At 41.6% G+C, this 17955-nt stretch overlaps 1 protein-coding gene across 1 annotated transcript; it reads left to right on the top strand.

Annotated features, from left to right (window-relative positions):
* Positions 1 to 3738: 3738 nt before the first annotated feature.
* Positions 3739 to 17889, top strand: UBE2N (ubiquitin conjugating enzyme E2 N). The gene is made up of 4 exons (XM_083573500.1): positions 3739 to 3896; positions 12910 to 13156; positions 13322 to 13462; positions 14295 to 17889. The coding sequence occupies exons 1-4, from the start codon at positions 3867 to 3869 to the stop codon at positions 14333 to 14335; spliced, it is 459 nt and encodes a 152-aa protein (XP_083429626.1). The 5' UTR covers positions 3739 to 3866; the 3' UTR covers positions 14336 to 17889.
* Positions 17890 to 17955: the final 66 nt, after the last annotated feature.

The following is a 17955-nucleotide window of genomic DNA, read 5'->3' as shown; positions in this document are numbered from 1 at the left end:
GCACATTGGGAAACGTAGTCCTGGCAAGGGCCCTCCGAAGGCTGCCCAATGAAAAAGCAGCTGAGGTTTTTAAGACTGCATGTTTTTAATTTTAGACAGTGGTCCTGTTAGTGGGTTGCAGCAAAAACAACAGAGCACGTTAGTCTTTAATTTGTCACAAGACTCTTGCTGGTTTTGCTCTGTTTTTATTTTTATTTTTTAGGAGCATAGAAACTTTCCACCCACACTGATACATAGAGCTAGAAAGAGGTGGTACAGGGGCATTTCTCTTCCAGCCGACTGCTTCACCCTAACTTGAGCAGGCGAGACTTTCCCTGCTCTGGGGAAGGAGCACAGTTCACCATAAAAGCATCTGCTTGTTGGTGGTGATGGTGGGGGAATCTCGGGTTCAACTCCTCAGGTAGGGCTTGGAAAGATTCCTGTCTGAAAGCCTGGGCTGGGCAGCTGCTACCAGTCAGTGTTGGCAATACTGAGCTTGGTCTAACTCGGTATAAGGCAACTACCCTCTTTGGGAGAAGATTTGCTTTGCATGTGCCTAATTTAACGCCTGGCATTTCCAGGTAGAAGGACGTCTGTCTGAACCCCTGGAGAGCTGCTGCCAGCCAGTGTCTGCAATAGATGGCCAATAGTCTGACTCAGTTTAAGGCAGCTTCCTGTGGTCCTTGTATGGGGTTGAAACGTTGATAAATGCTTTGTTTAACAAATTTCTGCATGCCAAGCAGCTGTTAAATAAAGGCTGAGGAACACTGTAGGTGGCAACTTATACAACTTTTGCCACTATTTTTGTGAATTCAACTCAGTCACTTATGAAGAGTGTTGTGGATTACACAGGTATGGTAGCAGAAATGTGCATATGTGATTAAAAAGGTAAAGGTACCCCTGCCTGTACGGGCCAGTCTTGACAGACTCTAGGGTTGTGCGCTCATCTCACTCTAGAGACCGGGAGCCAGCACTGTTCGCAGACACTTCCGGGTCACGTGGCCAGCATGACGAAGCTGCTCTGGCGAACCAGCACCAGAGCAGCACACGGAAACGCCGTTTACCTTCCCACTAGAAAGCGGTACCTATTTATCTACTTGCACTTAAGGGTGCTTTCAAACTGCTAGGTGGACAGGAGCTGGGACTGAACGACGGGAGCTCACCCCGCTGCGGGGATTCGAACCGCCAACCATGCGATCGGCAAGTCCTAGGCACTGAGGTTTTACCCACAGCGCCACCCGCGTCCTGCATATGTGATTAGATAGAATCAAAGGCAGAGCTCTTTCCCTTTAATCAATATGAAGCAGAATTAATTCCGCAAATCTGACTTTTTGCTGCTATGGTATAACAAACTGCTCATGCAAACATGACAGCTCTAAAAAAATAACCTAAAATCTTCTCAGATTCATTTTTGGCGTAGCTCTTGGCTATGAATAGAGTTTCAAATGCTACGCACTTGAGTTGGAATGTCACTGGTATCTTTAAAAAGTCTTTGCAGGAAGCAAAGTTGAGGCAAGGATAATTTGGAAAGGGGATTGGAATATAATTTCACTGCTTGTGACTGAAGGGCAAGGAGTTGAGTTACAGGGCTAACTGCAGTTGAAGATCTAAAAGGAATCTGCTTCTAGGAATAAATTTCTCTTCCTCCCTCCCTCTCTCTCTGTGACAGCTTCTCACTTACAAGTAGTTAGATTATGATTACGTAAACTTGGAAAAACTTAAAAACAATGGGGAAAGCAATTAGAAACCTTTAGTTCAGAATTCAGGGCAAAGCCTTCATAAGCTACAGAGTTTAGGCCAAAATAGTACTAGCAGGGTGGCAAAAGGCAAAATGAGAGGTAACATTATGTTTGTGTGGATGCCGAACAGTAGCATATACAAAGAAAAGTTTAATTTTGACACAGGTACAAAAGAGGACAGGATTGCAGTGCCTTTACTAGAACTGTACTGTTCTTGTGTAGAAGTGGTGTTGCATGTCAAGCAAAGTTGAGAAAAGGCAGCACTTGCTGGAATTTCCTCCTTCACACAACTACTCAAGGAGAAGTCTAGTCAACTTTTGTACTTAATTATCGGTCCTGCCTTATATAGAGTCAAGCCATTGGTTCATCTAGCTAATCTATCTTAGTATTGTCTGCACTGATATTAAATGGCTCTCCAGGGTTTCAGCCCTATCTAGGGATTGAACCTGGTACCTTGTGTATGCAAAACAGATGCTCTATCATTGAGCTAAAACACTTCCCCAGAGGTACTGAAGAAAGTAGCAAAATTGTGTTATCATTAATTTACTACTATTGTTTTGAACGTCACCTGGCTTAAGTTTTATATAGACTTGATTCAGATATCAAATTAATGCATAGGGTGAATTGGGCTGTTTTTGGAATACAACTACTGTAATAAATCCAGAACACAAATTTGCACAGGCTGAATTCAGACCATTGTTTAACTTGACAGGAATGAGCTGCAACAAACCTTCAGTTCACACACTCCTCCTCTCTCCTCTTCCACTGGCACACCCTCAAGGAAGATATAGAAAAGAGAACAGGAAGCTTGCAGCTTTCAAAGTTATGCAGAAGCGGGAATTTCAGGAGTTGTAACTTGTTGTCATGCAAGCTAAAGCTACTAAAATCACCTCTTCTGCACATAAGTGCAGGAACCCTGTCCTCTTTTTCATCTGGGCACCCTAGCTGCATGGAGTTCTTTATTTCCTTTAATTTGTATTTGGGTATAGCTGAATGAAGGACTTGTAGCTGTCTCTCACACTAACTATATGCATGTTCTTTCAGCTGCTAATATGTGTCCTGCATCACCCAGTACCAACTCTTTTGTATTGTTGGTTTTGTTTAGATCAGTATATAAGTTTAAGGGTGAAGATGCTAAATTGCTAAATTGGCGTTCTGGTTTTCTCTCAATCACAGCATTTTTCACATGGTTTTGCCAAGGCTAGATCTTGTGTTAGTCAGTGTATCAACGATACAGACTTTCAGTATTTGCTTTCAGTAGCCAATAAGTCCAGCTCACCTTTGTCATTTGGCTTTTACCCTACCTCTGTAAACAAACCAAATGTTTCAAAATTCCACTCTTGCACGTTTCAATGTGACACTTTCAGCTCTTTTGGATAGGAGATAGCGATATCCTACTCTGTCCCTGTGGTTCAGAGGGAATTGAAACAGTATGGCATGCCTTATTATTTTGTAACTAACATTGAGATATCCAGAAAGAGCTGATTAATCAGATATATAGTTTAATCATTTGAACATTGCACGTTTCCCCTCTCCCCGATGCAAATAAGATTGCTACAGAAACTGTAGCTTTTGTTGTTGAGATCTATGAATATATGAGTACAAATCTTACCTAAACAAATGTAACCATGTTTTCCTACCTGTTAGAAGAGATATTCAAGAATTTTGTATCTTCCATTTTTGTATGTTAACTGATGCAGAAGTTTTATTGTGAGGTCTGAAAGTGTGAGGCGATCTACGATATAGTCATCGTCTTGCTCAGCTCAGTGCATTTTCCATGAGTAACAGAAGCAGGATAAAATACATAAAATAAGGGAAGACAGGTAAAAAAATTTCTCACAGAACTCAGGTTCTTGGCGCGCCAATGTGTAAATCAACATTCTTCTATGGCTAACGCTTCGTGTGTCTCTGACGAAGGGCGCTCTGCCTTCCACGGAAGCTCCTGACACGAAGCACCTGTGTTAATTCGGAAGGTGCGGCCAGGACAAACCTGCCCGCGCCTCCTCGCGCCGGGACTACACTTCCCAGCATGCCTCGCTAGGCGCTGCCGGTGACGTCACGGGAAGTGAAGCGCAGAGCTCCTTCCGGTAGTGCGTAAGCCCCGAGCGGAGCCGAGACCCAGCGGAGCCTGAATCCCAATAAGACAAGATGGCCGGGCTGCCCCGCAGGATCATCAAGGTACCCGCTCCCCTTCCTCCTCCGGCCTGTCCCCACCCCCTTGTCCCGCTCGGCCCTCAAGCTGCGCGCAGGCCTCGCCGGGCCTCGCGCCCAGGCCCGGGGCCGCCGGAGCCCCGAGGAAAGCGCTGAGGGCAGCGCGGCGCTTCCGGTGAGCGGGGCAGGCAGGCAGGCGGCGACTTCGCCCTCCTTCCTTCCCCCGCCGCTGCAGGGCGCGGGGGGCGAGGCCGGCCTGGTGGCGACAACGGCAGCAGCCATCGCGGGAGGGACCGGCCGGTGCGCGCCTGAGGGGCGGCGGCGCCTTGCGAGCATCCGCCTGCCGGGAATGAATGGGAGCCGCAAGCAGGGCGGATGGAAGGCGCCCCCCCCGCCACCTTCCGGGCCTGGGTTCTGAGCCGCGCGAGTCACGGCGCTGGTCCCCGCCCTCTCCGCCGCTGCAGCCGGCGCCCCTGCCTCTGCTGAGCCGCGGCAGGGCGAAGGGAGGCGGCCGGGGCGGGCTCTCTCTCTCGCTCGCACGAACTAGGCGGGCGAGACCTGGCAGTGGCCCAGGCAAGCTGGTGGGAAGCGGCGCACGACACCCGCATGGCAGGCGCAGCTTTGCCTAAGCCTCGCGTCGGCTCTCGGGCAGCAGCAGAGTCCGCCGCTGGCTCATCTTCTCACGAGGTTTGGCCAGTACGGTGGTGGTTCCCAAGAGCGCCGGCCGAAGTGAATGGGCTTGGCCAAGGCTCTCTCCCCTCCCCAAATGCGAGCTAGGTTTTGTTGCAGTGCCATTTAAAAAAAAATAAAATCTTTTTTTTTAGGGAGAGGGTTGCATCCGTTGAATCAGAGTAGGCCCATTGGCGCCAACGTGGTATATAGTAGCTAGAATGTTGGACCTGGGAGACGGGGGTTTTGGTCCCCAACTCACTGGGTGGCCATGGGCTAGTCACTGTCTCTCCGCCTAGCCTGCCTCTCAAGGTAGTTGTCAGGATGAAATTGGGAGAGGGCTGAACTGTGCACATTTGAACACCTTGGAAGAAAGGTGGGATATAAATGTAATAAATAAAATGAACAGACCTAGGTTAGTTAGGTCCATTCATTTCTACAGGTATGAAAAACGCTGGATGTGGCCCAGAATGTTTTGATTTCATGCTGCCAGATAAAACACATATGCACATACTTCTCTTGAGTTTTTGGGTGCTATCATGTTTGGCGTATTATGGAGCACAAAAAATGGTCATGAAATTGTATCAATTTTTCTTTTCACATGTAGCTTAAAAGTTAAAAACAGGAAGTATCTGATTTAAAATAAAGAGCTTCCAGAACTAACACCCTTTGTGTGTTGATACTATCACTGCTACACTTCCAGCAGTGCACCCTTGATATGTAATTCTGAGTTTTCAGATTATGGGTTACATGATTTTAACAGTGCTCTGAAAAAGTCACAAGGCTGTGCTTTCAATCAGTTGCCTTGGATTCCAGTAAGTGTTGCTGTGGAAAAGATTTGTATGATTGAGACATTGTACTCGGTTCTTAGTTGTGCATAGAATTGCTGCTAAATTTATACTGTTGAAAGCTCCAGCCAACTTGCAACCCTAAATTGTACTTAAGCAGGGGGTTAGGTCCCACTGAGGTCTGTGGAACATGGAGTAAACATGTTTAGGATTAAGTAGTTGAATGAGCAACAGTAAGAGGGCTTTTGTGGACATGTTCTGCTTGTGAACTTTGCAGAGGCATCTGGTTGGCCACTGTCAGAAACAGGATGCTGAACTAGATGGACTATATGTCTGATCCAGCAGGCCTCTTAGGATATTAATGGGAAACTTGGCATTGATTTTCCTCAGTTTTATTGAAGGAAAAACATGTAATGTTCTACGGTCAGTATGCTGAGAGAAATGTTCACTATAGTATGAGTAAATTCATTGTGTATTTACCTTATTTTTATTCTACATACCCATTTGACTTGGAAATACTGAGTTCAGTCACACTGAGTTCAGTGGGATACACTCTCAAGTGTGAAAAGGGATGCAGCTCAGATTCAGTTCTACTCCTTGTTACATGGAGAAACAAAGAGCTACACAAGTTACTGAAACTGCGCAACTAACCATGAAAGACCTTAGCTTTTCCACTTGATAGGAGATCTCACCAGGCATTGATTTCAAGCCTATCAAAAATTGAAACCGAAAGCTGATATTTCCTAGAAAGTGATTTCTAACCTATAACCAAACTTACATCAAACTTGAACTGTTAATTTCTGAACGGATTGTATACTTGTGTTACTCATGTATAGAATCACAAAATAAATGCAAAACCTAAGTGAGTCTTACAAAAACAATGTTGGAAAATTTACAGGAATCCGAAATTTTACCAAGAGACAAAACAGGGCTGGAAAATTTACAGGAATCTGAAATGTTAGTAAGAGACAAATAGTTTCCCAGCTATGCCCAAATAATTTTGAAAGTGGCAAATAGGCAGAGCAGTTCAACCCCCACCCTCAGGATCTTGCATCAGTCTTAGCACTCAAACTCCCCCTTGTATCAGCTGAATGTAAGGAGAGCTGCCAGTGGAATCCCCTCCCCATGGGAAGCCCCCAAAAGGAGATTTATGGAGCCCTTGATTAACCATCTCAAGTAGTCAATAGTAGTTGCAATTCAAAATACCCATCCAACATGGAGCAATGACTCAAGATATACACTAATTTTTGTTAAAAGGCTTTCTAGTCAAAAAAATAGTTTTTAAAAACACACTCTCTCAAAAGGACTTGAGGCACAATCCCAACTCCCACAGGCTTTGCTGAGCAGCAGGGCCACACAGCACTGCTGTTCATTGTAGCCACCACAGAAGATTGAGTGGGGGGCAGAACTATCATGCTTGATGTTGTCAGTGAGACCCACTCAGGATCCAATGGATCCTGGACCAACTCAGCCCCTTCACCCGAACACATCATTTTAGTAGCAAGTGCCTTTCCTTCTGTGCATTGCAGAGAATGTAGGAGAGGGGGATTGGGTATTTCATCATCATCATTATTACAAAAGGCAGAAACTCCATTGTAAACTAAACAAACTTAGGTCCTTTTTTCTCTCTCTCCTTCCCTCCCTTTTGCTCTGAGGCACAGAAATGACGCATGAGGGCAGCAACAAGCAATGGCTGGCTAGTAAGCCAAGCCAAAGTTTGTGGACCCTGGTTAATTGGGGTATGTGTGAAGTTGAGTTCTTGTGATGTGCAGTATCTGTTTGAAAGGTAGGACACAGTAGAAAAATATAGAATTGTACACAGGGTTCAAAATTAGCAGGGTGCCAGGCGCATATTGCGCCGAAAGTTTCTCCATTTGTGAGCACCTCAAAAAGCCAGAGTGCACTTTTTTATGCCTGGCTGACACTCAAGGATTACTGAAATATATGTGCTTTGAAGCTACAAAGTACAGTATATGTTAAGAATAGACAATATGTTAAGGAATTTAACAATAAAGAGTAGAATGTTCTAAAAACTGAAGTATGGTACCAATATTTTTATTATAAACACCTAATTAAACATGACTAAGCGGCTTAGTCATGCTGGCCACATGACCTGGAAAAACTGTCTGCAGAAGCGGACAAATGCCGGCTCCCTCGGCCTGTAAAGCGAGATGAGCACCGCAACCCCAGAGTCGTTTGCGGCTGGACTTAATTGTCAGGGGTCCCGTTACCTTCACCTTTAATTAAACATGTATTAACAATTTCTGCTAAAAATGTGATATTAACAATGTGTCACTTATGTGAATTGTGCATTAGTTCATGCTTATCAAAATAATAAATAAAAAGTGTTGCTGACCCCTTCCCCCATGGCAACTAGACATTCTGTTTTGGCCCACAACCCAGGTCCCAGAAGCCATTTGGCTCCTAGCTTTTCTATCCCAGTTTCTAACACTGATTGTACAGGCCACACCAGGCTAAGCTGGTGTACTAAACTGTAGCATATTAATCTATTTGAGAATAGTTTTTCTTTTGGCCTTCTGTATACTAGTTTGTACATAGTTCAGAACCACTAAACTAGCATTTCAGTGACAAGTCTTATGTAGCTAGTCAGTTTAGTGGTGGGTGCCAGTGTGGTATAGTGGTTAAGAGCGGTAGACTCGTAATCTGGTGACCGGGTTCGCATCTCCGCTCCTCCACATGCAGCTGCTGGGTGACCTTGGGCTAGTCACACTTCTTTGAAGTCTCTCAGCCCCACTCACTTCACAGAGTGTTTGTTGTGGGGGAGGAAGGGAAAGGAGAATGTTAGCTGCTTTGAGACTCCTTGGGTTAGTGATAAAGCGGGATATCAAATCCAAACTCCTCCTCCTCTTCTGCCTTCGTAGTGACAACACACAGATGTTTCTAGTAAAGTTCTGCTGCTCTCTTTGTTTGATCCCAGATCTTCTGGGACTGAATGGCCTTGTGACTGTGGCTGCGTCACTCCACTGTGTACTAAGCAGGTTTGGGCTTCTTTGCCATGAGTACAGTGAGTTTGTATTGGAGCAATTGCCAGCACTGGCACAGATCACTGACCTGGAACTTGCAGGGTTTCAGTATCAGTAGTATTTTTAACACATTTGATTTCAGTGATAATAGATCCAAGCTGGACTGCTACTCTATAATTTATTTGAAGGCATTAAAACCATACATAGAAACACCTTGCTGTTCTTCCAATACCTCTCCTGAGTTCTTCAAGTAACTTTTATAACAGTATGTAAGATTTGGATACGCTGTACTTCAGTTGCAATAATAGTATCCTACCTATCACAACATTTCTGGGGCCTTTGCAGAGTATATCTAGAAAGATGACTGCAGACATGCTGCCTCACTGGTTTTTTTAGCCTAAATGTTACTGTGCCTATTTACTCCAGTGTGTCCTGCAGCAGGATTGCAATTTGAAGTGTGAAGACTGTGTCAGAACTCAAGAACAGACCCATTCAAATAGAAAAGCAGACCTACAGTTATCCCGCCCAGCAATCAAGAAAGTTGAATAGCTCCTAAACTGGCATCAGTTTACCCAACATTGTTCTCTCACTACTTGCTGCAATTTAAACCTATTTATGCAGCATGAAAGTAGTAAAAGTTTCTTTTCTTTTGAAGTGCCAATTTGGAAGGGTAGTTTGGTTTGTTTGTTTAACTCTAAAAATGTTGAGACATATTCTGTAAATCAGATATGCCAAAATAAATATGACTAGGTCTCAGATATAAGTATCAGCGTTGTGGGAGGGAACGACTGTCTCCAGTAGTTTTTCTCAAATGAGTTGGGAGGAAACAATTTAGGTGTGGGGCTTGTGACTCAGATTGAAGTGGCAAGGAGAAGTAAAATGGGCTAATGACTGAGCAAGTGAACAGATGATCAGGAAATAAGATCTGCAACTGTCTTTACTCATGTATGACAGGTGTCTGGTAATCTCAATCTCTTTAAATGATTTTTGACTACTGGCTGAGATCTAATAATAGCTCTGGTTCCTTTAAAAGTTACAAAGAGGTGTGGAAAGAAGGCATCAGATGTCATAAAGGCAGTGAGCAAAGCTGAGAGAATGCTCCGGCAGGAAATTGAAAAGTGTCTTCATTCTTGTTCTTCCTACACCTAACATTGGTTGTTGGCATCAACAAACTGCTTCGTGCTCTGGAACACCATGTTGTACAGTCTGCACCTAGAGGGCTTGCAATCTGAATCTGATAGGAGAGGACATGAGGACGGACCAGTGAGAGAAGGAAGGGGATGATGAAAATGTAGAGCTTAAAGTGAGCCAGGAAAGGCTTTTATGGAAAAAGTCATTGAAATCCGTGATAGGAAGGAAGGGAGAGAGAGAAAAGGCTCCCACTAATGAAGACAGTAAAAGAAGGGACATGGATCGTGTGAGAGTTTAGGAGGTACATGAAGAGAAGCATTTTCTCCATGTTTTTTTCTTGTGATTGGAATATATTAAATACTTCGTTAAAACTAAATCTCACTGCTTTAAGAATATGAATGGCTTGAGTACAGTTTGGTATACAGTATTTATGACAGTTAATTGAATATTTATTTTTAGCCAGATAAATGCATTATTCAGACAATAACTGGGAAAATACGTAGGACAGCGTCCAAATAACTGTGGCACTAGTTCCATGAGTCAAAGGGAACTACAGTGGTGCCTTGGGTTACATACGCTTCAGGTTACAGACTCCGCTAACCCAGAAATATTGCTTCAGGTTAAGAACTTTGCTTCAGGATGAGAACAGAAATTGTGCTCCGGCGGAGCGGCGGCAGCAGGAGGCCCCATTAGCTAAAGTGGTGCTTCAGGTTAAGAACAGTTTCAGGTTAAGAACGGAGCTCCAGAACAAATTAAGTACTTAATCCGAGGTACCAACGTATAGACTTATTTCCTTCAATATCAGTCTCCTTGCCACAAGGAAGACTGTTTGTGAAACCAAGGGGACTTTCCAAAACAGTTCGTGACCTGTGTGAGAGTCACTGTTCAGATATAAGACACAAATCCACTGGGCCTGGCACTAGTGCTATGAGGAAAAGCAGCTCTTTTGAGTCCAAGACTCAGTGTCAGATATGGAGCTACAAGTTATTGCAACTCACAGTATCTTAAGTATATCTTAGCTTTTGTTGTTAACACTGTAACAAAAGAAAAAATAAGTTTTTACTTCTTAGTCTCAGGGTGCGAACTAATGCACATTTACTGTATCTGAGCATAAGCTCCATTGAAGTCAATAGGACTTATCTCTGAGTAGACAAGAACTGTTTGAAGCTGTTTGAGGACTCTTTGAGACAGGCCTGGGAAGCAGATATCCTGTTGATGTAACTTAAGAAATAGCAATGGATCTGGGTATTCTAAAAATAATGAACACTTCTGTTATACTGAATCTGCAGTCCTAAACTCATTAGGGAACGAGCCCCATAGAACATAGTGAGACTTATTTTGATGAGTAAACATATTTACCGTAGATTGTGCTGCTGTTCAGACTTGCAGCCTGATCCTTTATAGAAGTAATAGTCAATGCCTGACATTTAACAGTGTCCATCCATCAGTGAATAAGTTTCCCTTCCCCTCCTCTCCCCTTCAACTAAAGCTTATTTTTCTAGACAAAACCATTGTCTGAAAAATAATTCATAGCCTGAAATACTGAAGTTTCATTTTAAACTTCATGGACATCAGAAAAAGGTTTATATGAATTGAAACACGTTTTCCACAATTAATGTGCCTTGCTTTTGTGTGGGTAGTTTTCAGACGTTCATGTCCCTTGATTCAGAAGATGGAGGAAGCAAGAGAATTCAGACCACGTTGTCTAAACATTGCAGGAGTGATGTGCTTGGCAGATACCCAGATCACAATTCTGCACCAAATAGCTGAAGATATTCTGTATTTTTTGATACCAATCCAAGGTTACTTGTTTAGTAATGCAGCCAAACACAATCTCACTGTTATCAACACTATCATTACTATATTTGCATCTTGTAGTGAACTGATTTGTAGTGGCATGAAATTGCTGCAGAGCAAGGTTATCTGGAGTTTTGGAGTATGTTGTCAGCAACGTGCTGATGACACACAGATCTACTCCTCCTTACTGCAGGTGTAGCAGTGGATGTGCTGGACTGTTGCCTTGTCTCGGTAATGGACTGGATGACAGCCAACAAACTGAAGCTCAATCCAGACAAGACTGAGGCACTGTTAGTGGGTGCTTCCCTAGACCAGATGGATGGGATGTTGCCTGCTCTTGATGGGGTTGGTTATACCCCCCTCTGAAAGAGGGGGTACGTAGCTTTGGGGGTACTGCTGGATCCTTTGCTTGAGGTTCAGGTGGCTTCAGTGGCAGGGAGTGCCTTCCATCAGCTTCAGCTGGTGGCCTAGCTATACTCATATCTGGACAGGGATAGCCTAAATTTTGTTGATTAGCTTCCGGGCCCAGTTCAAAGTGTTGGCTTTGATCTATAAAGCCTTAAACAGCTCAGGACCACATCTCCCCATATGAACGGATCCAGACCCTGCAATCATCATGTGAGGCTATTTTGTGTGTGCCTCTTCCACAAGAGGATAGCAACTGGAGAACAGGTCTTTTCTGCGGTGGCTCCCTGTTTGTGGAATTCCCTCCCCAGGGGCGCTTGCCTGCATTGTAGGGGGTTGGACTAGATTACCCTTGGGGTAATGTTAGAAACTTGGATAGAAAAGTTAGGAGCCAAATAGCTTCTGAGACCTGGGCTGTGGGTGCCAAAACAGAATGTCTAGTTGACATTTGGGGGTGACAACACTTTTTATTATTTTGATAAGCAGGAACTAATACACAATTCACATAAGTTGCACATTTTTAGCAGAAATTGTTAATACATGTTTAATTTGGTGTTTACAATAAAAATATTGGTACCATACTTCAGTTTTCAAAGCACATACATTTCAGTAATCCTTGAGTGTCAGCCAGTCGCAAAAAATGGCACTCAGCCTTTTTGAGGTGCTCGCAAATGGAGAACCTTTAGGTGTAAAATGCACCTGGCCCCCTGCTAATTTTGAACCCTGCATTGGGTCCTTTTCAACTCCACAGTTCTATGATTTGTATATCTTTCGGTGCCAGGCAAAACATTTGGAAGTGGGGTTATTGGTTGTGTTTTTGTTTTATTATGTATTTTGTGTTTTCATTTTGTATTTTTATGTTGTGAACTGCCGTGTGATCTTTCCTGGTTATTTATTTTTCCTGCTGATAGAGACATCACAACACAACAGAATGATACTGCACTTCAACCTCATCTAAATATAGCAATATGAAACTAAATTTACTAAGTGATAGCTGGACCTGTTTGCTTACATAATGGAATATAGGAAGGGGAAGTGTTTGCAGTTCTTGGTGCTGGGTTAATACAGTGTGCCTGCTTCTTCAGACTTCTTGGTTTATTGATGTCTGAAAAGTTAGATTCACCAGATGGGAAGTTAATATTCTGAGGGTTTGGTAAAATGTACTGGGAGGACAACAACTTGTATACTTCCATTGTCCATGGATAGCTGCCGTCTTAGAGGAATAGTATGTGTGTGTGTTCCACTTTGGTTTTCTCTCTCTTTCAGGAAACCCAGCGCTTGCTGGCAGAACCTGTTCCTGGAATAAAAGCAGAGCCAGATGAAAGCAACGCACGTTATTTTCATGTGGTCATTGCAGGCCCACAGGATTCTCCCTTTGAGGGTGGGACATTTAAACTTGAACTATTCCTGCCAGAAGAATATCCAATGGCAGCTCCGAAAGTACGTTTCATGACCAAAATTTATCATCCTAACGTAGACAAATTGGGAAGAATATGTTTAGATATTTTGAAAGGTAAGTATTTTGGAGCCATGATAAGCATGACATATCTTTCTCTTCCATGCATTTTTCAGATTATTAAAATAGTTGAAAGATTATTTCATATTTCAGTTATCTTTTAAGGGGTGTGTGTTTTGTATTTGAAACATTGCTTTAGTACTCTCTAACTTGCTTCTTCAGACAAATGGTCTCCAGCTCTGCAGATCCGTACAGTTCTGCTATCAATCCAGGCTTTGTTAAGTGCTCCCAACCCAGATGATCCACTAGCAAATGATGTAGCTGAGCAGTGGAAGACCAATGAAGCCCAAGCCATAGAAACAGGTAGTGTGCCCTTACTCTAGACTAAAGAAAATTGACTTATGAATAAAATTCTTGTACTGCTTTTGATCCCAAATGCAGATGCCTAAAGTATCTTACAAAAATAAATCTTTGTAAGAATCACTCCAAGTCATACATACAATAACTCAAATACCGTAAATATAAAATACGTCCAGCCTTTTAAGTCTTGGGGACAAAAGAGATGAATTGTTAATGATGTGCATGCAATTTGTGCACATAGTTTTTGTTCTGTGAAGAAACTGCCATGGGGAGACTTCGCAAAGGGAGAAGGCACAGGGGAGGTTTAACAGTTTCTCTTCCTGTACAGTGCCAAGGAAAATTCCCTCTCCAAAGCTGCTATTTGCATTTCAAAGGTCACATCTTGGCCATGTAACTTGTGCAGTCTTGGAAACCTACTTTCTAGTCTATGAGTGCGGGTGTCATCATGGGCTTATGGCCAAGTCTGACCTCTAGTTGACTTTTTCAGCTTTCTTGTATGAGTGTGTACATAGATTTATGTGTGGAAACTATCAAGTGAGAAACCTACTGGTTGATAAGTTGTCTCTTGTAAGCGGGTACTGCCTTTGCATCTGATGTGCGTAAGAGTCACACAATCAATGTACCATATGTTGGTTGTGTCACATTATTGATGTGAATTTGTAAATGGCTCTATAGCTCTATAAAGATGAGGGTGCAAAACTATGGAACATTTGTTACTTGATTCATTTTATTATATGTAGTCCTAATGAGTTTTGGGCAAGAAAGGTGGGAGGGAGTAGAGAATTCTGAAGTTAGATGCTTTGTTGTCTAATACATATTTCTTTTCTCTTTTCAGCCAGAGCATGGACTAGGCTATATGCCATGAATAATATTTAAAATGTGCTCTGAATCAGTGTGCATCACTTTTTCCTGTTCTGCCAAGACCTCTTCCTTTTTTTTGTTTTTTGTTTGTTTTTGTTTGCATTTAATGGACACAGTCTTAGAAAACATTACAGAATAAAACCCAGACATCAGTTCTTTGGTGATTTAAATGCATACTAGCAAATCTGTGTCTTGTCCTAATTCACTCCTGTTCCGCATGAGCAGAGGCTAGAAGTATCATCGGGATTGTTTGTGAAATTGTTTAAAAGCAGTAGCACATCTCTGCTTTTAATAAGTTTTCCCCATCATGAGTTAAGTGTAAGCACTGTGAATGAAAGTAGTCAGGGTTAGCTGCAGGGATTTTTGTTCTAATTGTGTGGGCTCTTCCTCCCTTTTTTATGGTGATGCTAATTGTATCGGTTAAAGCAGCTAACCAGTTATACTCTAGAATATGCCCTCTAGCCAAGTCTAACTTAGACGCTGTAGATGGACAAGCTTGGCTGTTTGAACAAAAATGGGAACATTAAACATCCATCACTAATAATATTGTGATTCTGCTGTCAAGTGTAAAAACCCTCCCTTCAAGAAAAGAAAAAAAAAAAGCTTGTGACCATTTTGTATGGCTTGTCTGAAAAATCTTATGTAAATCTTATGTTTTAGTAAAATATTTTGTTATTCTACTTTGCCTTTGTACAGTTTGTTTTGCTGTGTTCTTTTGTTCACTTTTCAATTGTGACAATCATTTTTTTTAATTAAGCCAGATTAGAACACTTTAATTTTCATCAACCTAACAGCTGTAGTGAAATATTGGATTCCCCCCTCTCGACCTGTATTCATAGGCCATGCCACATTAGTGTTCATAATATTTCTTTTGTTTTTAAAAAGCCTCTGATAAATGTAATTGTTATCAGAGTCGGTTAGATGCATCATTAATGTGTTTGTACTTGCAAAGTTAAGTACCACTGAAGCAGGAAGCTAGCAAAACAAACAGTAATTTTGGGTGTATGTGTACCTTGTCTGTCTTGTGCTACGTATTATCCGGTATCAGAATTCATTTTAAAATAACTTGGATCTTAAAAATAAATAAATAAATCCTCTGCATAAAATGAGATGTTAACAGTGCAGGTCAATTGGTTGCTAAGGTATTTACAATTAGGCTTCTTAGCTCTGGCTGTACCTGCAGTCTTTAAGCTACTACTTTCTTGACCCATTTCTTCATTTGAAGACGGAAACGTCTTATTTCTTAAGATATCACGCAAAAATGTAAATAACTCATGGGAGCATATTTTGATCCCAACTTCTACCTTCTGTATTTCTTAAAATTTCTTTTCTTTTCTTACCCTACTTCTTTGCCTTGACCACCTTTCTGATATCTCTGCTTTCCATGTGGCCAGTGTAATGCCAGCTTGGCACGGGTAATGTCTGTCTTGCAGTTTGGGGGGTGGGGGGAAACAGTATTGAGGTCCATAATTTTCTGCCCATCATACCTATTCTAGCATCATCTGGGGTTTCTATAGAATGTGGTGTATGTATTGTGCTCTTATGTAAGATAAAGAATATCTATTAAAATCACATTTTCAACAGACAAAAATGCTTTTAGTGATGGTATTGTCAGAGTTGACTGCATTATAGCATGATAAAAGGCTGATAATCTGCTTCAACAGGAGAGAGAGACCATCTCAAAAATTGTTTCTAGTTGAAATTCTTTTTTAGATTGTTTCTGGGCTTCTAGCTAGTCCTTGTCAACTACCAATGAATAGCACCACTGTCTGCCATAGTAGAGAACTGATTGTGTTATTCTTCTCTAACACTTGACGAGCATTTAAGTTCTCATATGTCAATGACTAGTATGAACATAACCACATGCATAGTGGTATAATCTCTGACTACTCAAAAACAAGTCCCACTCAGTTTAATAAAAGTTATGTTGAAAAAAATGCTTATGTTTGCAGCTGTAGTAGTTTTTTAAAGAAATAAACTTGAATACCTGCATAGCAAATGGCTTTAAAATGCTGCTACCATGATATTATTTTTAAAAAGACCAGACAGCGTAAGCTCTGGCTCTCTGTATGTCACATTCTGGAATAAAACCAATGGAAAAAATACCATAAAACCTGTTAAAAATGGTACACAGTAGCTGAAGTCAAGTACATATGGCAACTATATGGTTGGAATGTTAATTAATGTTCAAACATAGGGCATAATTTAGCAAGAGCTATACAAATTTCAATGGGTTACAGCTTAATCCTAAATATTTTTATTTGCTGTAAATCCCACTGAATTCAATTCTGCATGAGTGCACATAGGATTGCAGCTTTGAACACATGCTATATTTCTCCTATTGAAATAAATGGGCATGGGAGGCGCTTATCTTTGGACTGTGTCCTTTCCAGCCCTGCATATGTGGTAAACGTCTTTAAATGTGTACAAATAACTGTTGAATCTATGCTGTGCACTAGAGAGGTGTGTACACTCAAATTTGAGGATTTTTCATCAGTTGCCCATGGAACTGTGTTGAAACACCTTGTGTTGAAATCTTACTAAGTTTAAAATAGGGAGTTGGTGCAAAGCAGATGTATATGCATTTGTAAACTAGGCATACTATATTTTTTCCATGTGTGCATTGAAAAACAGCTCTTGTGCCAAAACTTGGGAGTTTAGGCATTCCTTTAGGACTGCAGTTAAGGAGTAAAATATCCAAAAAGCCCCTCTGTGTTCTGGCTCTAAATGTTGAGAGCAGTAATTAAAGTAACTACAAGGGTTGGTTTTGAATTTCCATTTTCCACCTGAATCTTTCTCCTAATGAAGTGTAAACATTAAGAACTAGACTTTTATCCCTTAAAAAAAAAGGTCAAGGAATGTGGCTAAAGAGTCACTGAAGGTACTTGAATCTGTGTTTGATTGAACTAACAACTTTTATCTGTAAAGGAGTTCTAAAAAGACTATCAACAATAAATAGGTCATCTTGTTCGGTACATCTCAGCTGGTTGGAACTGTCCCACTGTATGATTCTAATAAACCAAGTAGAATTATTTACGTATGTTTGCTTTATGATAGGGCTAGGTAGAAAGATGGGGTTCCTTTACTGAATTACAGTACAGGTGTTTCATATTAATCTTGGTGCTAATAAATATTCAGGCCAGTTATCTGGCATGTGTACTGATGTATGAAGCCTTGGCTTAAATCAAAACCATGTTCACGATAACTCTTTTCCTTTAGCTGATAAAAATATAGTTCTTGTGTGTGTTCTTGAAAGAAGGAAGACCCCAGTGACAAATAAATCCATGCTTTGCATGGGTAGTTTTGCAAGAGTAAACATACTGAATATCAAGTGTAATTATGGCCTAAAATAATGTGGATGTTATGCTTTTAAATGAAGCATATGCCCAGCAAATTATGGTTACTGTAAAATCTTCAGGTCTAATACGGTTAGAAATCATGTATATCTGAGTGTAATGTACATTCCTCCTATGTTCAGGATTATTTTTTAAATGCCTGATAGGTTCTGTTTAACATCTTCTGACTGTAATGTTATGACACTGAATAAAAGGAAGAGTGATTATTCATTATACAGTGAGCTTCTCATTTTAAAGATTGGTATTCGCACAGTAAATTTTCAAGCATATTTGTACAAT

The sequence above is a fragment of the Podarcis filfolensis genome (assembly GCF_964270895.1).
Source record: "Podarcis filfolensis genome assembly, chromosome: 10".
Classification (NCBI taxonomy): domain Eukaryota; kingdom Metazoa; phylum Chordata; class Lepidosauria; order Squamata; family Lacertidae; genus Podarcis; species Podarcis filfolensis.
This window is presented reverse-complemented; position numbering and strand designations above follow the sequence as displayed.

Coding starts and splice junctions, on each gene's coding strand:
- UBE2N (XM_083573500.1), top strand. CDS start 3,867: ATGGCCGGGCTGCCCCGCAGGATCATCAAG. Junction 3,897..12,909: donor TGCCCCGCAGGATCATCAAG/GTACCCGCTCCC, acceptor TCTCTCTTTCAG/GAAACCCAGCGCTTGCTGGC. Junction 13,157..13,321: donor ATGTTTAGATATTTTGAAAG/GTAAGTATTTTG, acceptor TTGCTTCTTCAG/ACAAATGGTCTCCAGCTCTG.